Here is a 25,947-nt window from a genome sequence, read left to right as displayed (position 1 = left end):
ATCGTGGCCTCAGGACCCCCTCTGCAACTGACTTGTGGACATTCTAACCAGCAGACCACAGTTGATTAGAATTAGTCATAACATTATCAACCTCGGCATTCAACACTGTTGCTCTTCAGGGTGGCTCAGGTCCCTGCTCTACTAGTGTGTATAACCGTGACTGCGTGACCAGATGCAGCACCATTAATAATGGTATCAGTCCATGAATCTACTTTTATTAGCTGGAGCAACAATGGTGAGACCAAGTACAGAAACAAGATGTTGAACGTCAATCATGATGTCAGATAACTTAGCCCTTAACCAGTTGTTGACTTAAGTTAGGTGAACACAGCCTTCATCAGAGGTAATGTAGAGATAGTTGATAGTTTCGAGTTCTTTGGCATCCAGATCACCAGCAATTTCACTTGGTCTCTTCCGTGATGTGGTGATTAAAAAAGTGCAGCATTGTATTCACTTTGTTAGTCATCAGAGAAGATTAGGTGTGTCCACAAGCATTCTCTTGAACTTCTACAGATGAACAGTAATAATCTGACTGGTCACATCTCAGGCTGGTACAGCAACTGCTGTGCTCTGGACCAACCGAGACTGGAGTAGCAAGCAGAGTCTATTTTAGGTCCATTCAGTCCATCTTCGTGATGCTTTGCTTCAAGACAATAATAGTATTGTCTCTTACATTCTGAAAGGAGATACAAGAGTCTGAAAGCCCAGATGTCCACACTTAAGAATAGCTTCTTCCTCACTGTATTAGACGAATGAACCAAATCACCTCTTCTGAGTTGCTAAGTTATACTGTTATTGTCACTTCTGGGTTTTTTGCAGTACTCCAGATTGCACAAGCTACACAACTTCCTATATTAAGCTTTTCATTTACTCGTGTCATTTACACTGTCCATTCAGCTTCATAAAAACAAGGAATTTAATTGCACACCAGTGTAAAAACAACTAATGTACAAAACTTTTTTTGGCTACCCTATCATCCATCTTTATCATTTCTGCAGCATCAAGCAGATCAGTCAATTAACTTGGGCTCAGTTATAGAAGTAGAGATTCAGGATTTTAATTTCTTAGTTTAAAACTCTGAAGTAACACTGCAAGCCATGCAAGAAAAACAAACACAAACTGCATTTCTTTAGATATTCACATTTGATTCTAAGAAAAAAAAACAAATTTCCGCCAAGTTTGAAACCTGGATGCATTTTCTTCCATTTTCTATAACCACTGCATTTGCAGCATCAGCTTAATCTGAAATCCATAAATTTAAATAGCAAGCTCTTTTCTAGCACAAGAGAATTTTGTGATGAAAGCTGGATAGCAATGCCAATTCAAAAAATTGTTTACAATTTATTAAATCCATAATAGCTTTTCAAGACATTGCTTTGAAATGGCAGCCAGCATAAGAGATCTTTGCCCACCAATGCATACAAATATCATACAGTGAAAGAATCCTTAACCTACAGCAGAGTACCCTGGAGTTTAAAACAGTACATATAGACGCAAATCTAGACTGCAACTAAGTGCACAGCAGTCATAGATGCTCCAGTTTCATGTGTTAGATGGGGACCAGGACCCGATATCAGTTAAGTCCTCAGACTGGGCAGATAGTGGAAGCAGTATTTTAACTCCAGATTATCAGCGGCAACCTCTCCCTCATTACTTGGCACAAAGTTTCAGGATAAACAGAATGATGTCACTAGTTATTTTATTTAGAAGAATTAAGACCGGTGATTAGTGGTTTTCCCCAACAGTCTCGTAATTTTAATAAAAACAGCACCCCAAATGTTATACATCTAGCTTAACTTTCCTGTCAGATACAGTAATACAGTAAGCCCAACACCACAGGATTATTAACAAGTGCATTTGTTTTATTTTGACAATCTGGTGTTGGTGTTAATATTGCACATGAACTGATGTTAGTACATTACTAACCAAACTTTTTAAATCAATCTACATAAATGGAAAAATGAAAAATAAACTGCAGATTTATACCACTGGTGGTGATATGCCACATTCGCCTCAAATGTTCTGTTGTGAATTATAACACTGTACAGAAGTCTTTGTCACCCTAGATTCTTTTTTTTTTAAATATAAATTGTTTTAAATATTTATTTCATCTTCATCATGAGTGTGTCAGTTGAAGAGATGAAATTTTAGATTTCCAAACACATTTTCCAAAAAAAATTTTTTGGTATTTCATTAAAGTAATAGACCAATTTTCAAATAAAAAATGGTTACTTTGTAGGTATTTAGCCCAGTGCAAGTTTAAGCAAAGGTAGCATTCAGGTGCCAGTGATCAATGACATGAGTTGAATGAACTAAAATGATTAACTGAAACAGTGTGGAGGACTCAGACTGGGCGAAGGACAACCAAAATAAAAGGTGAGGGTGTGGCAGATGTGACAGTTTAACCTTTAAACCAATCCTTACACCACAGCAAGAGTGAGCTTAGCAACATAGTGATGCTGCATCACAAAGTCTCTTCCAAGCAGAGATTTCATGACAGACACGTGTTTCAAGAGGTTCTGTCCAAACCCTTCTGAAGCACAAAGAAATGAGCAAGGTTGAGGACCAGAAATCTAGTGGCTGGCCACAGAAACTGAGTGCAGCTGATGAGAGATACATCAAACCAATGTCCCTTTTAAATCAGAAGTTCTGCTATCAGCCGAACTCACAAACCACTGGAACCCAAGTACACCCCTCTACAGCCTGGTGCCCTGGCTTTTATGCTGCGGTACTGTTTCCCAGATGGTAGCAGCTGGAACAGTTTGTGGTTGGGGTGACTTGGGTCTCGAATGATCCTTCGGGCCCTTTTTACACAGCTGTTTTTGTAAATGTCCTGAATAGTGGGAAGTTCACATCTACATATGTGCTGGGCTGTCCGCACCACTCCGAGTCCTGTGATTGAGGGAAGTACAGTTCCCATTCCAAGCAGGGTTGCAGCCAGTCAAGATGCTCTCAACTGTGCCACTGTAGAAAGTTCTTAGGATTTGGGGGCCCACACCAAACTTCGACCATCTGAGGTGAAAGAGGCAGTGTGGTGCCTTTTTCACCACACAGCCAGTATGTACAGACCACATGAGATCTTCGATGATGTTTATGCCGAGGAACTTAAAGCTGTTTGCCCTCTCAACCCCAGATCCAGTGGTGCCAGTAGGGGCTAGCCTGTGTCCATTTCTCCTGTAGTCCACAATCAGCTCCTTCGTTCTTGCAATATTGAGGAAGAGGTTGTTTTCTTAACACCAGTGTGTCAGGGTGATGACTTCTTCTCTGAAGGCTGCCTCATTATTATTTGAAATTAGGCCAGTGTACAGGCAGTCCTCAGGTTATGAATGTCCAACATATGGACAACTTGTACTTACGAACGGACTGCCGTAAAGCGTATTATATTAAAAATTTGAGTTAAGTTCAATGGTTTGCAATAACGAACACACGCACTACTTTGTGATGCTCATGAAAACATTGAGTGGCTTCAGTGGCTTGTCGGCTCGAGGGAACACCGTCCGCCATTTTAAGTCGGATCACGTTGCCGTTAGCACTGTGTTGAGTGTGTAACTTCATATTTGGCTTAAATTTTTCTCTTACTTACCCTTGTAACCATGCCTCCAAAGCGTAAATCTGGTGCAAGTGCTGGTGATGCATCAAAGAAAAGGAAAACTATCATGATTGAAAATAAAGTGGAAATAATAAAGCAATCAGAAAGAGGTGAAACCCTATCCGTCATTGGAAAAGTGTTAGGCTACAGCCAGTCAACGATCGGAACAATTTTAAAGGATGAAGCGATGATAGCATTTGAGGACGAAGACTGAGACCTAAAAACTCCAGAACCGAAAAAGTTTTTGACGAAAGAGTTAGCTGAAGCCTTTCGTCTCATTGAAGCACGGATGGCAAAGTTAGAGTTCTCTTGTTGAATCATCAAATTTCTATTAAGCTTCAGGTGACAGACCCCTACCCTGATATTCTCCTGTAAAATGTCTTGATACAATTTTGAATTCATTTTACCCGCAATGATTGCAGGCTGTCCAGGTCCTGAAGCAGCAAAACAGCCCCAAACCATGTTGCTCTTCTAGCATGGTTCAGTTGGGATGAAGTTTTGGTGTTGGTGTGCAGTGCCCAGTTACCTCTAAACATAGTAGTGTGCATTTCTGCCAAAAAGTTCAACTTGTGTCTCATCTGTCCACAGAACATTGTCCCAGAAGCATTGTAGAACATCCAGGTGGTCTTTTTCAAATTTGAGACGTGCAGCAATGTTGGTTTTGGAGAGCAGTAGCTTCCTTCCATGAACACCATTCTTGTTGAGTGTTTTTTCTCTTAGTGGATACATGAGCAGGGACTTAAGCAAGTTCTAGAGATTTCTGCAGGTCTTTTGCTGTTACTCTTGGTTCCTTTTTCACCTCCTTCAGCATTGCACATTGTGTTCTTGATATGATCTTTGCAGGATGCCCACTCCTAACGAAAGTAGCAACAGGATTAAATATCTTCTATTTGTAGCTTCTTCTACTCTGGACTGATGAACACTCAGGTCTTTAGAAGTGCTTTTGTAGCTTCTTCTAGTTTCATTTAGCTCTACAATTCTTCTAAGGTCCTCTGAAAGTTGTTTTTATTACAGCATCATACACATACACAGATCTTTCTTGAGAAGAACAGGCTCTGTCAGTAACCTATTTATATATTCATATAAATGACTCCAAATAGCTTTCGTGGAAGGCATTACTCCAGAGGTTCACATACCTCCTTTTGAACCTAGACTGAGATTGTTTTAAGTGTTACTCAGTATTGACAAAAAAAAAGTACAATTGTTTGTGTGTTATTAGTTTAGACGAGGATCAGACCACATTTTGCAGTTAATGAAGAAAATCAGGTAATTGTAAAGGATTCGCAAAATTTTCTTGCAACTATACCTATTCCTCTCTTCTGAAATAAATGGGTTGTTTTTTTTTCCCCAAATCATGTCTAACCTGGTGCAGATTTGTCAGGAAGATTCATTTGAATCCTGAACATAGTGGCTCTACGGTGCAAAAATCACAGATCTACAAGAAACTGTCAGCTCTGATCCAATGCAGCATTCTAGGAAACCCGACCTCTCTGCCCAACTTAACCAGCTTGCGGATTCAGATAAAATTGTGAGTGCTACAATCAATTAGAAGTCAAAATATTGTTTATTACAATTTTCTTTAAGTACTAATAAAATTCATAAAAATCCAGCAGCTTAAATTGCTATGAGCATGATGGCTTAGAATTTAGTCAACTCCTGGTAAAACCACAAGAAAGCTGTTTTTGTCAAAGGTACATTATGCCTTTACAGAAAGTTGTGTGATGGAGAATCCCATTTCCGTGTAGTAATCCTATTGTGTTCTTTGTGTTGTTCATCTTTTGCCTACTCTGCTTATTGTTTACTCCAACTTCTCTATTTCCATTTAGGGAGGACTTGAACATGGAGAATGCCGTTTCTGATGAATACAGCTGTAAATGCAGCTGAAAAAGGCATTTTCTGCCCCTTTCATTTCCACTGAATCCTCTACACAGTACTAAGTTTATATTACTTCAAATTTCCACATGACCACTCGAGTATCCTGCCGTTGGGTCTCAGCCCGAAATATCGACTGTAATTTTTCCATAGATTCAGCCTGGCTTGCTGAGTTCCTCCAGTACTATGTTATCTGCCACTTTATCCTATCTTGCATGTTGTCCCAAATCCCCAGCAGGTGGCAGTCTATTACCCTGCTTGACATCTTTTGCTTCAGAAACTGTTTTGATTCATTACAAAAGTGAAATTTTAGAAGGAATTGCCATTTAGAATTTCACAATAATAACTTTACAGTTGTTTAAAGCCTTAATTTGGTCTTGAGCAAAACAAATGAAACTTTACTCCCCTTCCCCCAGAAACCACTGAGCATGTTTGGGGATAGTGCAATCTACCTATTAAGTTTAACAAGTTTTAAATTTAATATATTCATGTTTATAGTGGCCATTCAATCATACACACAAATACAGGCAAATATACCTCTGGGGTCAAGGTGCAAAACAGTGCCAGTTATACACAGCACAAGGCACAAATAATTACATATAACAAAGCATACAGTCACAAAAAAAAATATATATATATAACCTAAGTGCCACAGCCTATAGATTGGTAGTGCATGGGATATTGTCCTAGAGCCAGGTTTCTGCAAGAACAAGCATGAAGCAGTTGCTCTTTATGTACTCATGCAGCTGCAAACAAATGTAATCCAGCTTAAATGCCACTGAGTGAACACTGGAGAAACAATGACAGGTGAGGCTCACCTCCAACCCAGCTGTGCTACTTTTAGCACCCCGCCTCTCAGCAGCTGCAACTGGCAACCCACGACATGAGGGCCAGGTACATGCAAAAACGAGGTCACCACAGCTCCTCCACCAGTAAAGGGGACTTGGGGTACTCTACATTACCAGGGCCTTGTAATCACAAGAAACACATTCAAGACAATGATTTGCTTTGTCTCTGATGCCTTCCTCCTTGGTTGGTTGTAACAGATGACATGGTACACAAGTCCAGCTCTACCGCTATTGAGCAACTCACTGATGGGGTAAACCTGTAGTACTTGATGCTAGTAATATCTAGCAGTGTCTTGTGATTGTTTAAAAAAAAGACTGAATGACAATTAAAACTTGAACTAATTAATAAAAGGGTACCACAAAAAGGTTTATAGTTTTTAAAACCATAAATCAAGGAAAGTTTTTTTTTTAAAAAAAGGCTATGGCATTACTTCCAAGGCTGAAATTCACATCCAGCAGGGGTATAAAATAGATGTTAGTACAATGAATGTCCTTAAGACCACTGCTCAAATTTCATGATAGTGTCAGCAAAGCACAAAAACAGACCCTTCAGCCCATCTAATCCATGATGAACTATTAATCTGCCTAACCCCACTATCTGCACCCACCCAGACCATTCCACCATACCCCTCACATTCGTGTTACTATCCAACTTCTCTTAAATGTTGAAATTGAACCTGCATCCACGCTTCCTCTGGCAGCTTGTTGTACTGAGTGAAGTACCCCTCATGTTCCTCGAACATTTCACCTTTCATCTATAACCCATGACATCTAGTTTTAGTCTCAGCCAACCTCAGTGGAGAAAACCTTCTTACATTTACCCTATCTATAAGCCCTCAATTTTGTATATGTACCTCTATCAAATCTCCCCTCGTTCTCCTACACTTTAGGTAATAAAGTCCTAACCTACTCAACCTTTCCATAGCTCAGGTCCTGGCAATATCCCTTGTAAATTTTCTCTGCACTGTTCCAATCTTATTGTCATTATTCCTGTAGGCAAGTACCAGAACTTTACACAATAGTGGATTCTGGTTAATTGGGACACATCAGGGTCGACACATTTGGGCCCAATTAACCAAAATTTCATGGACATATGAATAAACTCAGTTTGGGCTCCCAGCCGGGTACAGGTATCTGGAAGCCAGAAGAGAGTTTATTTGTCATATATGTCAGGAAAGCACTAGATCCTTTTTCAAGGAAATAGTCAAAAAGGTAGAGTATTAAAAAAAATGAACTACATAAATTATGTATTAAAATGAAATACAGAACGAAGTAGAACACCAATACTACTACAGTAATACAAAACTATTTCCTAATAGTTATTGGAGGAATTTATTGTACACTACTTTTTTTTGATTGAATGTAAAAGAAAAATAGCTTTTAATTAGGTTTAGTAGGGTAATTTTTTCAGCCAATGTCAAATCTTTTTGTGGCATCTTACCAAGGGTCTGAAATGATCAAAAACCACTGCCAATAATTGGCATTCATCAACCCAATTGGATAACATATGCACACTCAACTGATGCCATTAAAAAACTTTGCTCTAAGCATGTAGTGTCTAACAGCCATACAAATGCATGCGATTGACACTTGTTAGAAACTGTCCCAATTAAGCAGCTGCCCTGATGAACCAATGGCCCAATTAACCAGAATTCACTGTGCTCCAAATTAGTCATCAATCCTTTATACAACTTTAACATAATATCCCAGTTCCTGTACACAACACTGATTTAGGAAAGCCAATGTGCCAAAAGCTTTATAATCTTATCTACCTGTGATGCTACTTCCAAGGAATGATGGATCTGTATTCCCAGATCCCTCTGTTCTACTTCACTTGGTGCCCTAGCGCTCACTGTGCAAGTCCTACCTTAATTTGTCCTCTCAAAATGCAACAGCTCACTTGTCAATGTAATCTGCCATGGAACACAGCACATGGAAAACAATACAAAATTCTGAATAGCAACATTATGATACATTTTGCTTTGCAGATAAGTAGGGAGAATGAAGATCTGAAGTGGGGGAATGACAAAGGCAATGCTTGATACATGCGATCAAATGGTAAAAATTCATGTTTAAAAAGGGCATTTACTGCCCAGGCCATTGTTATATAATTCAACATGCATTGGTTAAAGAAAAACTGCCACCAACTAGGAACATCTTTATGAGAGACAATGATATACAAAAGGATCACCTAAATATAAAATTAAAAGCACTCCAACATCGATGAAAATCAAATAGTACGTGGCAAAGTGACCACAGGTCAATGAAAGATTATTTTCTGCCTACAGAAAAGTGTTAATGAGTTTAACCTTATCACCTGTGCCAAGATTTTCATTTGCTAAATATCTTACGAAGTATATTAAGATACCACCTACTCCCCACCCCCTTAAAAAAATTTAGGCTAGAAATCAGCATCTGTATTCAGAGGGCAGTGGAGAGGTAAATGGAAAGTCAATCATCCATGTTCATGGCCAATGCCATCCTATAGGGCCTAGAAAACAATCTCTCCCTCACCTCATAACAAAGCTAATAGCAAAAATTCTCTACAAAGCATTAAAGTTTGAACTAGAACAAAAAAGGATCTTCTTAAAATGCAAAGGTAATCAGTATAGCACAAATCCAGAACACCTGTTCAAAACATTACTTCTGATTTAAAACAAAGCAAAAATAATTTCCCCATTATAGACACTGCGATAACAGTTTTACAAAATAACCCACTTTCCATAAAATGAATGCTAATGGTCAACAGTTCATAATACAGGACAAATGACACTATCATGAATGCCAATTCCAAAAGGTGGTACTTAATTTATATTAAGCCTACTATTTCAAGCAGATCAAGCAGCTGCTCACATCTCTTTACTGAGATTACCCTATTATTAAATGCTTTCAAGCAGTGCTATCACCTTTATAGTCTCTACAATTCCTGCTGACATATACCTATCCGCTGCAAAACTGACCAGAAATGAAATAAATGATTACATATTTCAGTTTTAAACAGCAGAAAAACAATGCATCCTCTGGGCACAATAGTAGATGGGGAGCAAACCGCTACCCAAATATATCAGATAATGTATTCCTTAGTCTGGGGTCCCCAACCTTTTGCGCACTGTGGACCGGTTTAATATTGACAATATTCCTGTGGGCCGGCTGATGGTGGGGGGGGGGGGGGGGGGGTTCAAGTTCAACAGTGCATGACGGGGAATGAGGAAAGCTGCAGCTGGCTCATATCATTTCATATCGCCAAATCATATTGTTTCCTCGCGGCCCGGTAGCACATGCTCGTGGTCCGGTAGTTGGGGACCACTGCCTTAGTTTTGTTAAGATTCAATTTTAAAGTTTTGTAATCCCAAGAGTCACTGGCATAGTTGCCAGAATTAACATGCTACCCCTTTCCCCAGAAAACAGCATCAAAAACTCCATGTAATTTGCCCTACCTTTTTCGTTTACAAATATTTTGTTTAATGAAACATTTAGCATGAACTGATTCAATGTATCCTTCACCAGAAAACACATCTTGAGAATTCACAGATGACCATAATAATAAATTATTGCTTCACCCACCACAGGAACATACCCAACTTACACTGTCCTCGTCTCTGGGTACAACGTTTAGCCCCCAAACACAGCCCTTTCTGAGATTGACACAGACCAGTGGATAAGATCTGTCTCAACATGCAGCCAAAGAGGTGCAATGACTACTTGATTAAACAGCTTTTGATAAACACCTTCAGTAACACATTGGGCTAGTTAAATAAAACAAAAACAAATTTACAATAAAGACATAATAAATAGTTACTCTCGCCTCCCCACCTTCCCCACTTCCTATACTGACTGCTGATTTTTTCTAATTTTTTGAACAGCAACTGCTGTGCTGGTATCTTGAAACATTTATCACAGGCTTAACAGGTAAACTTTAAAGTGTGATCCAAGAAGCCGGCAACAAACTCAACTTCCCTAATGGACTCAACAAGATTCAATTTTAAAGTTTTGTAATCCCAAGAGTCTTCGTAATCACACAACCTCCCTAATTGGGCTCAGCCCAATCTCAGTGCTGGAAAGTAGGATATCTACGTGGATATATGGTTAAGTCCCAGCAGCAGTCTGAAAACAGGATGGAGACCTGCCCCTGTAACTACAATGAATGTGCAAAACAAGTTGGCTGCCATCTCCATTCAGGTGCTCAACTTTTAGTTTCCAACATAATGTCAACTACTGACACTTCGCTTATAAGCAAATTTTAGATCTCACCAGAAAATTACAACTGATGTAGCATTGATTTGCCCTTGCAGATCTCCAATTTTTAAACTCAATTTCAGATGAAGATTTTCTACAGATGTAAGACTACATTCTATACAATCTGAAAGGTATCTTCCTGGCTGGGTATCTTTTTTGCATCAGCCTTTTCTACTTGAAGTTAACATTTTTCAACTATATCCTTGCAATTATCAGTTAACCAGAGGCAATTCTATGAACCAATACTTGTCCCAGCTGGTATATCCCACCAATCTCACCCCCGCAACATCAATTTAACACCAGCCCTCCAAAGCCAAGCGAGGTGAAAGAGGCAGTGAAGAAGGCAAGATCGGCATCAGCACCAGGCCCTAACGGTGTTCTGTATTGTGTCTACAAGAACGCCCCGGATGTTCTGAAATTCCTTTGGGAAAACACAAGGGTTGTGTGGGAAAAGCAAGTTATCCCCAAAGCCTGGAGAAGGGGGGGGGGGGGGTAGTTCTGATCCCAAAAAAGAATTCGTCCACCAGAGCAGTTTCGCCAAATAAACCTTCTGAACATAGAAGGCAAAATCTTTTTCAGCATGTTGGCGCAAAGAGTTACAAAGTATCTGAAACAAAACCATTTCATTAATACGTCAATCCAAAAGGCTGGCATAGCAGGCTTCTCGGGATGCCTTGAACATACCAGCGTCATGTGGCATCAAATCCAGTTGGCTAAGAAAGAAAGGATCTGCATGTCTTGTTCCTTGACCTGGCCAACGCCTATGGATCAGTTCCCCATTCCCTACTGTGGACTGCATTTGAACTCTTTCAGGTGTCTGCAACAATAACAAATCTGGTAAAACACTATTTCCAGGATCTGCAAGTTTGTCTTACATCAGACTTCACCACAGCGTGGCAACCACTGGAAGTAGGCATCATGGTGGGGTGCACCATCTGCTCATTGAACTTTAGTATGGCAATGGAGCTCATTATCAGAGCCTCAAAATGGGTTGTGGGAGAAGGGCTACAGTTTGGTCAACGGTTACCACTGATATAAGCCTAAATGGACGATATAACAATACCAACGACAACTGTCTCCTGGAAAAGCTTCATCAAAACATCACATGGGCAAGGATGAAGATCAAGCCCAGCAAGTGCAGAAGCATCTCCATTGTCAAAGATCAGGTCACGGAAAGAAGATTTCAGATTGATGGGACACCTGTCCCAACTGTTTCAGAAATGCCAGTGAAGAGCTTGGGCCGATGATATGATGTTAAGCTCGAGGACACTGAGCAGTTTAAACAACTCAAAAAGGATATCATGTACATAGCTCATCAACAAGACCTTGCTGGCAGGAAAACTCAAGCTGTGGTGCTTCCAGTTCGGCATACTCCCAAGACTCATGTGGCCTCTAACAGTGTATGAAATCCCCATCAACAAGGTGGAAAAGCTTGAAAGAGTGATCAGGACACATGTGAAACAGTGGCTTGGACTTCCACGATGCTCAAGTCCTGTTGGACTGTACGGGAATGGCAAATTGGAATTACCAATTGCAAGTCTTGTGGAAGAATTCAAATGCACCAAAGCAAGGTTGGTCATGACCCTTACTGAAACTGAAGATACTGTTATTCGAACAGCAGCTCCCCCCCACCACCCCCGGGTGGCAACGGGGAAGAAGTGGACTCCATCTGAAGCTGTTCAGTGCTAAGTCTGCTCTTTGCTTCAGGGGTGTGGTTGGCCAAGTCCAACATGGGAGAGCCGGTCTTGGGCTCGTCCCAAAAGCTCCTCAATGGCACAAGGCAATATCAGTGCAGAAGAGACTGCTCGCGGTGGAGGAGTTGAGAAGACAGGAGGAGGCAGAGCGACATGCCAGGGCCGTCTCAATGGCTAAGCAGGGCCACTGGACTAATTAGGAGAGCCTGGAATAGAGGAAACTCAGCTGGCGTGACATCTGGGAGATGGAGGGATCTCGGCTAAGTTTTGTCATCAGAGCCACTTATGATCTCCTACCCACACCCCAGAACTTGAACCAGTGGTGGGGAGAAGACCCCGCTTGCTCTCTTTGTCAAGCACCTGGATCACTAAGGCACATTTTAACAGGATGCACCATGAGCCTCACCCAGGGGCAATACACTTGGAGGCATAACCAAGTTCTCATACAGCTGGCATCAATCTTGGAACAGAAGCGAATCACAAATGCTCTCCCACAAACATCGGCAGGAAATGTCCACATCACACGATTTGCACCAGCAGGCCAACCTCCAGAGCACCATATAACATCAAAAGATTTAAGCATTCTGCAGGTTGCTCTGGGTTGGAAAATGGACGTGGACTTAGTAAAAAAGCTTGTGTTTTGCCCAGACATTGCGGCTACAACACTCCGGCCAGTCATGGTCCTGTGGTCCACAACAGCCAAGCTGGTATATGTTGTGGAATTGACAGTACCACGGGAAGATGGTGTCGAAGAAGCTTATGAGAGGAAAAAGACCAAGTACTCTGAACTGGCAACTGAAGCTGCCCAGAATGGCTGGAAGACCAAGATTTTCCCTGTAGAAGTGGGATGCAGGGGATTCACTGCTACATCTACGGCCAGTCTATTGAAGATGGGGGTGAAGGGTCACTCCCTCCAACAAGCAATCAAGTCCTTGTCAAATGCAGAAGAAAGCAACAATTGGATTAAAAGGAAAGACAACTGGGCTGCAAGATGAAGACAGGAGAGTATGGAACTGAGGGGGTGTATCTGGGACACCAGGTAGCAGCGTTGAGCCCTCTGGAGACGTTGTGCGCTTATCAACGAAACGTCAAAGGAGGGTGCCCACCCAATGACGTACCTACCTTCCTTGTCACCACTCCAAGCCCATTGCCAACATTGGGTGCGCCGACTTACCACAGGGATTGAAACATCAAGTCCTAGTAGTTCTACATATAGTCTTAACTATCAAACTTCAACTATGAACTCCAGTTCTCCTGTGTTAATTCAAATCGCAGTGAACAGTTTTGCTCTTAATTTTCACTTTGATAAACTGTAGTGCATAGTTGTATTATTATTCTTCACTATATCGATACAAGTTCTTGGTATATTTTAACAGTATCTTTACGTTTTTGCAGGATGTATCCGTCACTAGCCAGGGCGGTGGCAAACCAAATGCCTGAACTTCTTTGAAGTTAACCCCACAGATGGGAGGGACTTCTAGGAGCAGATGTAACTTGGAAAAACCCTGCACAATATCTCCATGTATATGTCACTTGAACAAGGAATCTTAATAGCATCCTGCTATATATCAAATCTGATCAAAATCCTTTGTGGTAGAGTTTGAGAGGTTAAGAAGTGCTGCCAGAGTAAATCAGAAAAATTACAATGAATCTTGCAAATGAGACATTGTACAGATGATGGAATAATAAACGGTGAAGGCAGTGGATGAGGTGCCCGTTAAGCAGACAGATTTCCCACTGTATGCCATCAGGCTTCTAAGCTATTATTGGAGCTGCTTTCAGACTAGAGGATGGTATTACAGTCTGCACATGACTTGCACCTCAGATGTTCGAAAGGCATCAACATCATAGGAAAACCACTCCTGACATGCTCACAATCACAGTATGTGCGCTTCGGCAATGGTAAACCCTAGAATATTGGAAAGGGCACCAGTGATGGGAATGCCAAGTTAAGAATTTAAGCTCTATTGTATTGGAAATGGACATTTACCAGAATTTGTAAGGTGCAAATGATATTTATCATGTGACAGCCTATGTAGCTTAGCTCTTTTTGCATGCAGTCATGGACTGCTCAATTTTCTGAGAAGTTGCAAGTGAAAGGGAACATGGTGCAATTATCAGCAAACAACCTTACTTCAGATCTCTGATAGAAGATCATTGATGACAAAGCAGGTGCAGATAGATAGTGGTAGAAAACACAAACCTCAAACATAGCCATTCCTCTTTGTGCAATACCAATCAGGACGCCCTGATGCTACTAATACATGCTGTGCTGTAATCACAATAAAGACAACATTCTTCCCAGAGTCCAAATACATACTAGTTAGTAAGTTAATTGGTTATTATAAAACATCCTCTGATTAGGCTCGGGTTAAATAGGTGAATTGCTGGGCAGCACCACTCTTTGGGCCAGAAGAGCTTGCTCTACGTTGTATCACTAAATAAAATTTAATCCACTTTTGAACATGCCTTTTCCTCTCCTAACGAGGGTTTATCTTCTTTTTGGCCTAAATTAATTGTTTTGAGAAACCTTAACCAAATGATATTTATGAGCCAAAGTTACCATGATTTAAAGTGCAAAAGGATGGCAAAAAGGATGCAAGATCAGGAGTAGGTCATCTGTCGCAATGATTCTGTACCAAGTTAGACCCTGGCCAATGCTCACTGAATTCAAAACAACAATCTTTCAAAAGTTGTTAATGTTCCAAATATTCACTATTCTTTGTACAACAAGATTTTCTTGATATTAACCTGCAATGGTCTTGTTATAGATATTGACAATGGCTCCCTTGGCATCTCACAACATGTCAAAATAAAGTGCTGATTATTATCTACCATGATGTTCTGATGAAGAAATTTGATCATTCTCATCATTGCAACCAGAGATGAAACTTAAATATTAGAAAGTGACCACAGCACATGAAGATGAAGCCCCTTCTTCACAATCACTTACATGTGTGACACTAGATACATGATAGAGTAGATTTGTCAGATTTAAAATGAGCAAATTAAAGGCAGATATTACAACAGAAAATTTGCATTCTGCATCACAGCCATATTAGGCACTAACATCGAATGAAGAGCAACGAGAAATATCCTAGGAACAGCACTTGACATACCCTCAGATGATGAACAGATGAATACTTAGCCATGATATAGCATCTACAAGTAGAACCAAGTAATCCTAGAACCAACAGATTAGACTAAAGCTCTCCAGTCCAGTTATCAGTCATAAATAATGGAGCACAATTAAATAACTATCAAAGCTTACTCAGGCAGCAGTGCTTCAAGAACAAGTGTTGAAATATTCACAACAATCTTAAGAAATGGATCATTCATCTCAGCCATAATGCAAGGTCCTCAATGTTACACGAGCCAGTCTTCAGCCAACTCAATTCTGTTGAATGTATTAGATACATAAACACCATTAGTTGGAGAATACTATCTCAAGTACCTTCACATTTCAGCCACATGCACAAAAAACCAGCACAGATCAAGTTTCAGTCTAAGTAGCACAATGCCATTTATTTGGCATAGTTCCAAAGTTCAAGTCCAATAAATGTCTGAATATCATTAGTTTACAATCAACTCTACCCGAAAAACAAAAGGTCTTGGGCAGGAGAGGGAGGTGGAAGAAAAGGGGACGTTTGTGGCTACATGAGATGATCAGATACTGGTTATTCTGTACAACAGACACTTCCTAACCAAATATTATGATTGCCTTGCTTAATAAGTCAGAAAACTTATGAAACTAGTATCCTTCCAAGCCAAGATAGCCCACTTGATGGGCAATCCATGTCTTCATCTAACATCTACTAACAATGTAGTTGGACTGCATGCTATCCATAACATGTACTGGAACGATCATGTTTCAATAACACCCCAAACCCACATCCAGTCAAAGGCAACAGGTACAGAACTTCCAGATTAGTCTGAGAAAAGTACTGTTCTTCTCTCACTGCCAAGCCTGTAACTGGGAACTCTATCAAACATAACTATGAGTGAATTCCCAAGAACTGTGACAGTTGAAGAACCACGACCATCAGTCTCAAAGACAATTATAAACAGATAACGTGCTCACCTAGCCAACAACTGTGATTACTCTAATAGAAAATTATGAATAAAACTAGCCTTCAATGCAACTGGAGTATTGCAATATCTAGAATTACATGTCCATCTGTTATTTGTGACTTCTGTATATGCCATCCCAAGTATCTGTTCACATTAATATGACTCAAGTAGAAAAATTAAGTTTTAAACTTCAATACAGCAATTGATCATACAAACGCATTTAACTCTTCCCCCCATTTAGAATCTTCTACACAAACACCATAATATACTGTACCTGTAACCAAAATCTTTTTCCTCATATCAAAGTAATAGAACCTGCCCTGTGTGACATCTTAAATTCAAAATAACCATTGCACACTAGCTACCACACTCCTGAGACAACTGATGTCTTGGTCCAAAGGCAAGTAGGTTGAGGACAATAAGAGACTAAGTTCTGTTGCACATACTTAGCGCTTGCAGTACATTCAAAAACTGACCAGTCATTCACCATGAATCACAGATACAATTCTGCACACTTTCCTCAACTCCCTTCCCTCGTCTCTGTCCATCCCCAAAATTGATCTCCTGTGCCAGTGTCCCTGCTCCCTTTGGTCCTCATTCCTCTTAGCTCTCTCCTGCTTTCATCACCTTTCTGGTTAGCTCATTTCATCATGCTTCTCCAACCACTGTCGCCCCTGCTCTAGTCTCTAGCTGCCACTGTTCATTTTTGCCAAGGACAAGGCCCAATGTGTGCTATGGCTCATCCTCTTCGAGGGTCATGTCCCAATTGCTGAGCTACCCAAAGTCTGCTTTGTAGGCTGGAACCACTTGCTCCAATTGTGGAATAGTCAATGAGAATGTGAGGAGAATAACCATACTATAAATAGGTACCCAATACTTTTTGCCTACTCATTAATCTGAAGGGCCTATTCCATGCTGTATTATAAATATGCCAAAGTTGTGTTTTGACAAGTCAGGGTTAGTCAAAATTACCTCAAACATCATTTGAAGAACTCATGGACTGGCTTCAAGTGCCAGAGGGATCATAAGTGGAGAGAGTGAGCAGCTTCAAGTTCCTGGGTGTCAAGATCTCTGAGGATCTAACCTGGTCCCAACATACTGATGTAGTTATAAAGAAGGCAAGAGAGCGGCTATACTTTATTAGAAGTTTGAAGCGATTTGGCATGTCAACAAATACACTCAAAAACCTCTATAGTTGTACCGTGGAGAGCATTCTGACAGGCTGCATCACTGTCTGGTATGGAGAGGCTACTGCACAGGACCGAAAGAAGCTGCAGAAGGTTGTAAATCTAGTCAGCTCCATCTTGGGCACTAGCCTACAAAGTACCCAGGGCATCTTTAGGGAGCGGTGTCTCAGAAAGGCAGCACCCATTATTAAGGACCTTCAGCACCCAGGGCACCCCCTTTTCTCACTGCTACCATCAGGTAGGAGATACAGAAGCCTGAAGGCACACACTCAGCGATTCAGGAACAACTTCTTCCTCTCTGCCATCCGATTCCTAAATGGACATTGAAGCTTTGGACACCACCTCACTTTAAAAAAAATATACAATATTTCTGTTTTTGCATATTTTAAAAAATCTATTCAATGTACATAAATGATTTACTTGTTTATTTTTTAATTTTAATTATTATTACATTTCTCTGCTAGATTATGTATTGCATTGAACTACTGCTGCTAAGTTAACAAATTTCACATCACATGCCGATGACGTAAAACCCGATACTGAAGTGGGATGTATAGGTACAAAGGCCATGCTACTGGATTTGTAATTACACTGCACCAAATCTAGGACATACAACTTAAAATACCAAACAACTCCATCTTCCTACTGAGTTTTTTTTCCTCTATATACATTTGTGGGAACAGACTCCCCAACTTAGGATAATCAATTGTTATTTGGGTTGATTTCACCAACGTTTGATTTCAAAACCAACATTTAAAGATGTTCTCCTGAAAACTGATGGGTTTTACCTATTAAGTCATGCAGAAGCTTAGGACTCCCGCATGAAAACACTTCAGAGCAGATCAGTGCTTTTGAGACAATTTTGCTCTGCTGTAAGGCTCAACATGCAATCCAGCAGGTGAGAGAAGGGAAAAGGAGCACTGTGATCCTCCACAGATAGCCTAGCACTGCACTGGGAATTGCACTGCGCATGAGGATTTCCAATAAGCACATCCATTTTAAAGGAAAGCAACAATTGCAGAGAAGCAGTTTTTTTAAAAAACTGTTCCATTGTGTTATAAAGGTATTGTTTAGTATAAAAATTTTAGTGCTTGTTTGCCAGCATTCATTCAGATATTCAGTATTTTTCCCAATCACAAACAAGAGAAAATCTGCAGATGCTGGAAATCCAAGCAAAACACACAAATTGCTGGAGGAACTCAGCAGGCCAGGCAGCATCTATAGAAAAAGTACAATTGCAGTTCAGTCCTGCTAAAGGGTTTCAGCCAGAAACGTTGACTGTACTTTTTTTTTGCCTTAGATGCTGCCTGGCTGCTGAGTTCCTCCAGCATTTTGTGTGTTATTCAATATTTTTAACAGCTTTAAACAACCAGTAAGCCTGCTGATGTGACTCGCCCAGTTCAAAGAACTTGCTGCTTGTGTCTGGAAAAAAACCCAATCTGCACTGGGACCTGACAATTAGCCAGAAGGGAGCTTCCTAGTAGGAGACTGCACCGATGATACACTTCAGGAATGAACCAGCAGGCAAGCTTAGACAGCATATCAGTTAGAATTCTGAGCTAATAACTGTAATAATCAATCTAAATCTTCAGAAAGGTACAGTTGAGCATGAGTTAGCAACATCTAGTCCTCAGATACAGAAATATTTGATATAGTATCTAACAAAAGTAAATGACTTTCAATTTACCTGATTAAGTAACAACTTTAGAAGGAGTGATCCATTGGTTAAAACAAATAGACAAAACTTGTAGAACCACACTCATCTAGTTTCACTCTTTATTTATTCAACCATGGCCAAAGAATTACTTACATTGGATTCACTTGCTTCTCTCCTCACATCATTTCCAGATTCTCCACTGAAACTAATTGCTAACAAGTCCATCTTCTCATCTACATGCTGATCCTCAGCAACATTCAAAACTATCTCTGACATACACCAAGTAACACCCAACTCTACCTTGTTGGGTGTTGTGACCTCTCTCTCCAACCTGAGTTGTCAGACTCGTCTGATATCTGGTACTAGGCAAATACAAATTTCCCTCAACTTAAACTGGAGGATTATCAAATTCACTGCCTCAGTCCCCATCAGAGAAAGCCTCATGGCTCTAGATTAGGGGTTGCCAACCCATCGATCGCGATCGACCGGTCGATCTTTGAGACTTTCCCAGTATATCCCGAAGAAAAATCAAAAATAAATAGACAAATACTGTTGTAATGTGAGCATTATAAAAGTAAGTAATACTAATTAGGATAATGGTAATATAGCAATATTTTCGCTAAAAAGCTGTTTGTAAAGAGAGATTGTTTCCGGGTTGCGAGTGTTTAGTTCAGTTCTTTCTGCCCAGTGCACGTGTGTAGTTCCCCTGCCATGCACCGCATTTTCAGCGTAGCCTGTGCTGCATCAAAGTGACCAATTAGATTAGGTAACAGTACAGATTGTCGCAAACATCAATATACGGCAGTGGTCCCCAACCTCTGGGCCGCAAAGCACGCAGGGGTGCAGCGGTAGTCGGGATGCACACAGCACATCTTTAAGAAAAAAAGACGAAATAAACAAGCTAATTAATTAGGTGCCCCCCAGCATGTAAATGTCAGCTCAGATCAGAGGCAACGCAATCGGCAATCGCTCATGATATCCTGATAGCATAGCAGAGGCTCCACGAAAGAAGGCGAAAACATACAAACTCCATCTAGAATGGGAAGAGGAATTTCTATTTACCTTGGTGAAAGACAAGTGTGCATGTATGTATGTATGTTGTGCCACCAAACACAAGCACTGACTAAAACAGGGAATCTGGAGCGGCACCGCAACACCAACCACCAGGAATTTAAAGACACCTACCCTGCAAAGAGCGCAATTTGTACCTGGAAAGTTGAGCTGAAATTGGGGTTGAAGGCCCAGCAATTGTTTTCCACAAAACATGCTGCTCAAAATAAGGCTGCTATTGAAACATCATTTCGTGCAAGTCACCTTTTGGCTGAACACAAGTAGCCTTTTACAGATGGCGATTTATTCAAGGAAGCAATGGTCATTACCACAGAGACTGCTCAATGACTTTAAAAACAAAAACAGCATCACAACCGCAATACGTAATATACTGCTTGGCCCTGCAACAGTGACAAGGAGGGTAGAGTCACCATCAGAGGACATGAATATTTTTCACTACAGTTCGATGAATCCCTGGATGCAATGCAAACAGCTCAGCTTGTTGTATTTATCAGAATGGCTTTCCAGGATTTTGCAACAAAGGAGGACTTCCTCACTCTTTTGCAATTAAAGGAAAGAACGAGAGGCGAGGATATTTACAATGAGTTTAAAAAAAATGTCCGTGAAAATGACATCCCCATTCATAAACTGGTGGCAATTACTACTGATGGGGCTGAGCAATGCGCGGTGTGCGTGTTGGTTTTATACCACTAAAAGTCAGTGCCTACTTCGGGTCAACTTATCTATGTGAAATTGCATTTTCACAGATGAAAATTATTAAATCTAAGTACAGGAGCTGACTTACTGACAGACACCTCACTAGGATTGCCAACTTTCTCACTCCCAAATAAAGGACAAAAGTAGCAGTCAAATCCCAGGACATTTGTGTTTACCCTGAGAAAGACTACCATGAAGTCTTGTGCGGGCATCTGTGTGCGCATGCGCGTACGTGCCAATTTTTTTTACCCCACAAATCGGTTTTGGCTTAATTTTCATTATTTCTACTTTATATAGGCTGTGTATTTATCATATCATTTCTGCTTTTACTGTATGTTACTGTTATTTTAGGTTTTATGTGTTATTTGGTAGGTTATCTTTTTGGGTCTGGGAACGCTCAAAATTTTTTTCCATATAAATTAATAGTAATTGCTTCTTTGGCGTAAAGCATTTCGGCACGAAAGGTTTCATAGGAACGTTCTACCTTAGCGGGGTGAATACGGGACAGTTGGCAACCCTACACCTCACAGACTGTCTCAGACTGGCTGTCTGTAGTTATGAGCCAAATTTCAGGGAACTAGCAGAAAGTATTCAGCCCCAGTCATCACACAGAGTCAATTTTTATTCATTTATTTTTCATGTTGAAATAAAATTAAATAATGAATCTTAGAATTAAAGGTGTGAAGTATTGTAATATTCTTAAAGACAGACAGCTATGGCCTGTTTGATATGCTAGTTACAGTGTTTCCTTGTTTGAATTAATTTGAAAGTTTGACAAAAGTATTTTGTGTAATTCAAATACAATTCACTCAAATAAAAGGCCTCAAATTGGAAGTACAATCTGAGCTGTTTTTTCTCTAAACGATTTAGTAGGTAGATCTTGCCTTTCACTGAGGTCGAGGTAGGGGATCTTGGGCTTAAAAAGGTTGGTGACCACTACTCTAGATGAATACAGTAAGTCCATGAGGATCTGCAGCACATGCTACATGAACACAAGCTGTGGCTTATCAACCATGGCTAAGTCGTCCTGTGAAAGTGTCTAATGTTGAAAGACCCAAAACACCTGATGACCCCAGGTTACATCACTGATGTGTTCAGAACATTGAGATACACTCTTCAAAAGAGAATTATTAAATTCACTACCTTAGTCCCTATCAAATGTTATTCCTTCAATAACTTCTGACAATTTCTTCTACATCTCATCAAAACTTGAATCCAATTGGTCTCATTTTGATACTAGTCTAAGATGAACTACAAGCTACATATTCACAATATCAGTGGCAAGAACAGGAAGGCAGATTACTACCTGAATGGTGTCAAGTTAGGAAAAGGGGAAGTACAACTAGATCTGGGTGTCCTTGTTCATCAGTCACTGAAAGTAAGCATACAGGTACAGCAGGCAGTGAAGAAAGCTAATGGCATGTTGGCCTTCATAACAAGGGGAGTTGAGTATAGGAGCAAAGACGTCCTTCTGCAGTTGTACAAGGCCCTGGTGAGACCATACCTGGAGTATTGTGTGCAGTTTTGGTCTCCAAATTTGAGGAAGGACATTCTTGCTATGTAGGGAATGTAGCGTAGGTTCACTGGGTTAATTCCAGGGATGGCGGGAATGTCACATGTTGAGAGATTGGAGCAACTGGGCTTGTATACACTGGAATTTAGAAGGAAGAGATGGGATCTAATTGAAACATATAAGATTAAGGAATTAGACACGTTAGAGGCAGGAAACACGTTTCCGAGGTTGGGGGAGTCCGGAACCAGAGGCCACAGTTTAAGAATAAGGGACAGACCATTTAGAACGGAGTTGAGGAAAAACTTTTTCACACAGAAGGTTGTGGATCTGTGGAATGCTCTGCCTCAGGAGGCAGTGGAGGCCAATTTTCTGGATTCTTTCAAAAAAAGAGTTAGATAGAGCTCTTAAAGATAGCAGAGTCAAGGGATATGGGGAGAAGGCAGGAACAGGGTACTGATTGTGGATATCAGCCATGATCACAGTGAATAACGGTGCCAGCTCGAAGGGCTGAATGGCCTACTCCTGCCCCTATTGTCTATTGACTATGGCAATTCCACCACCATAAAATTGCCCAACTCTATTCTTCAATCATGCCTTTTGTAATCAACTTTTAAAATATCCTTGGATGTCAATATTTACTTGATAATATTAGAAACACTATATTTTGTTATATTAAAAACACTAGAATTACAGCTGTAATTATTCAAGGATTCTTGGGTTGACAAGAGACAGGAATTGAAAAATTGCTCAATGCACAATAGCAGAATGAACATTCAGCATTTGGTATATTCATCACTATTGGGTGCAGCAGGGTCCAAGTAAACAGGAAATTATGACAGAGAAGGATTATTAGAGGCATTGAAGGCAACAGCACTTTAAACAAATATTAGTATCAGGTCCTAGTAGCTTGCAAGAATGGTGAAACAAAATCAAGGAACCGATTTCTCTCAAAGAATAATACTCTGCTCAATAGAATAATTCAAGAAAATATTTTGGGATAGATTCGTTTTTAATTTAATGAAAGACAACACATTTGATAACGTCATCCATTGCGGAAGTGCTTTTGAATATCACCTGAGATATTTGCTTTCAAATGTCTGGAAATGACTTTGAATGGATTTCTAAATTAATAAACTAAGAAACTAAACCACAAAGGCACAAATGAGGTATCTGACAGCAAGGAACAATGCAAACTCTTCCCATGAAAGAATATAGATAGAACATTTTAAGGTCATACAAAGGATTGCAGCATCCTTGTGAAATTTTACAATGGCTGATGGATAAATGTTAATGATAATATAGACTTGTTCTGGTTCAAGAATGTAATCTTATTTCCAAAATTGGTTACTGAAGAACTTGAGGTTTCCAGTGATAGCACAAGGTAATATGTTAAATGAAGAAAAGTATTGCTACTGTTGGATGACGAAATAATCCTGGTGATAGAAACCGTTAATGCTTTAGACTAATGAACCTCCATGAGAACTTACCAATGATATTTAAAGAGAGATGTGGAGCACACAGACATTTATGTCCACTGTACCTATTCAATATGATTTAACTTGGCTATACAATTTTCTTGCCTGTTCCCTATTATCCCCAATGCCCCTATTGTCCAGAATCTAAACATTGAATACACTCACTGTCACACCTTTCACAGTTCAGTGGGGTAACCCATGGTTCATAATATAAAGAAACTAAATTCCTGATCTCCATCTTAACCAAACTCTTGTTCTGAAACTAAGCTCCCTGATTTTAAGAGACGAAATATCCTGTCAACATTAAATAATTCTTTTTCAAGAAACCAACAGGTGTGTACAGATTTTGCTTTAGTTCTAGTGAGAAACATGGTGATGCCTTCATGTGAATTTGGTGCCTTCTTATCCAGAATAACCTCTTTAAAAAAAAAAGCCGTCATAATAAGTGATGAATCTATAAAGTCGCAGAAACAATGGTTATCCACCAGGCTTCATTATGGAAACAAACCAGAAGGTGCAGGAATTAAAGGGAGACTACAAAGCCGCAAACCAAATTGTTTTAAATTAAACGGCGACAGCCGCCAGCAGAAAATATCTAACGCTGTTGAGTGAAACAGGGAATGCTACTGCAAGGACCTGTGCAAGTTAAGCTCTAGCCCTGTGATCTGGTGGATGTCACGGGCTAGGGGCTCGGGACAAAAGCGCGCAGCGAAATGGCGTACGGGGGCAACACCGGAACGGCACCGGGCTGTCAGAGACGACATACCCCGCCGGATACAGGAACACCGAAGCAGAACCAGTGCGCGAACGAGTGGCACCAAGGACTCCGCGCAAACGGCGAATTTAAAACAAAAACTTCACGAAAAGTTTCCAGAATCATTAAAGTTCAAACCGCTACTCAAAAAATTAGCTGGCGGGAACAAAAAAAAGGGATGGGAGTGAGAGGAGGGGCTGCTGAGTCGGAAGTGAGGGCTCGGTCACCGCTGGAGGGAAGAGAGATGAAGGGGTTATTTATAACCACACAGGCGTCACGTGACTTTTTTTTGTCCGTCCGGCCGTTGAGTCTCGGGCCGCCACTCCCACAATATTCGGGGCTTGACTGCTGACAAAGGCTGGCACCGCCGCCAACTCGCCGGAGTTCCGCCGCCAAACTTCCGAACCCAACCGCCACGCCGTCACTGTGGCCGCCGCCGTCAGAACACCAAGTGGAAGAAGAGGCGCCAACAACAGGGGGGTGGGGGGGGTGGCAGGGCAGGGAAACAACCCCGAAGCACCCCCCAACACAAGCCGGGCGCTTCACCTCGACCGCCCCTCACCTCTCTCGGCGCACCCGCCGCCTCGCCCGCACGTCCGTCGGCAAACTCCCGAGGGTGTGCTGGATGGACACCCGGCAGAACGGCGAGGGCTCTCGGAGTCAAACAAAAGAAAATGGAGCCAGGTACCTCCGGAGGAGCAACTTCAGGGCCAATTCACCAGCAACACATTCTGACTCGCCCACCCGCCGAAGAGTCATCAAACAACAGGGCAAAAGCAGCGCCGGAAACTCGGGGCACAGACGTCACCCTTACCTACACAGTGTATCAGTTTATACCGCCAGGAATCTAGTTCCCGCCGAAAACCTCTTCTTTCTGCCGTACATCTGGGGCTACCGCACTGACTCGCCATTCTGTCTTAGCCCTGCTGTGCGTCTGACGTCACGCCGCCGCTATTTACATAGGTCGTTGCGCGCGCTCGTGTGATTGGCGTGTGTCAGCAGCCCCGGTGTGTGAGAGCGGGCACGGGAACCACAGCCTGGTGTCCGAGGGACACGCTCTGTGCATGGGGATGGGTGGGGTGGGCTGGGCTGGGCTGTGGGACCTTATTGCTCTACTCAGGAGTGCACGCGTACTACAGTAGTTTCTTTTAATTCCTTGCAGAGATAAAGTATGGTCCTAACCTATTTCTTCCCTTGTTTTGGTACGGTTTGGTCATTTACGCTGATGTTAAGTAAGTGGTAAACCTTTCAAAAGAAACAGACGGTCTATTAAATTGCTTTCTT

At 41.1% G+C, this 25,947-nt stretch overlaps 1 protein-coding gene across 9 annotated transcripts in view; it reads right to left on the bottom strand.

Moving 5' to 3' along the window:
- lcorl (ligand dependent nuclear receptor corepressor-like) overlaps window positions 1–25,586 on the bottom strand; it is a 132,984-nt gene extending 107,398 nt beyond the window's left edge. For all 9 annotated transcript variants that reach the window (XM_072252965.1, XM_072252966.1, XM_072252967.1 and 6 more), the window contains exon 1: window positions 25,478–25,586. In XM_072252965.1, coding sequence (XP_072109066.1) covers window positions 25,478–25,574 — 97 coding nt within the window. In that variant the 5' untranslated portion in view covers window positions 25,575–25,586. The remainder of the gene's footprint in view (window positions 1–25,477) is intronic.
- Window positions 25,587–25,947: the final 361 nt, after the last annotated feature.

The sequence above is a fragment of the Mobula birostris genome, chromosome 3 (assembly GCF_030028105.1).
Source record: "Mobula birostris isolate sMobBir1 chromosome 3, sMobBir1.hap1, whole genome shotgun sequence".
Taxonomy (NCBI): domain Eukaryota; kingdom Metazoa; phylum Chordata; class Chondrichthyes; order Myliobatiformes; family Myliobatidae; genus Mobula; species Mobula birostris.
This window is presented reverse-complemented; position numbering and strand designations above follow the sequence as displayed.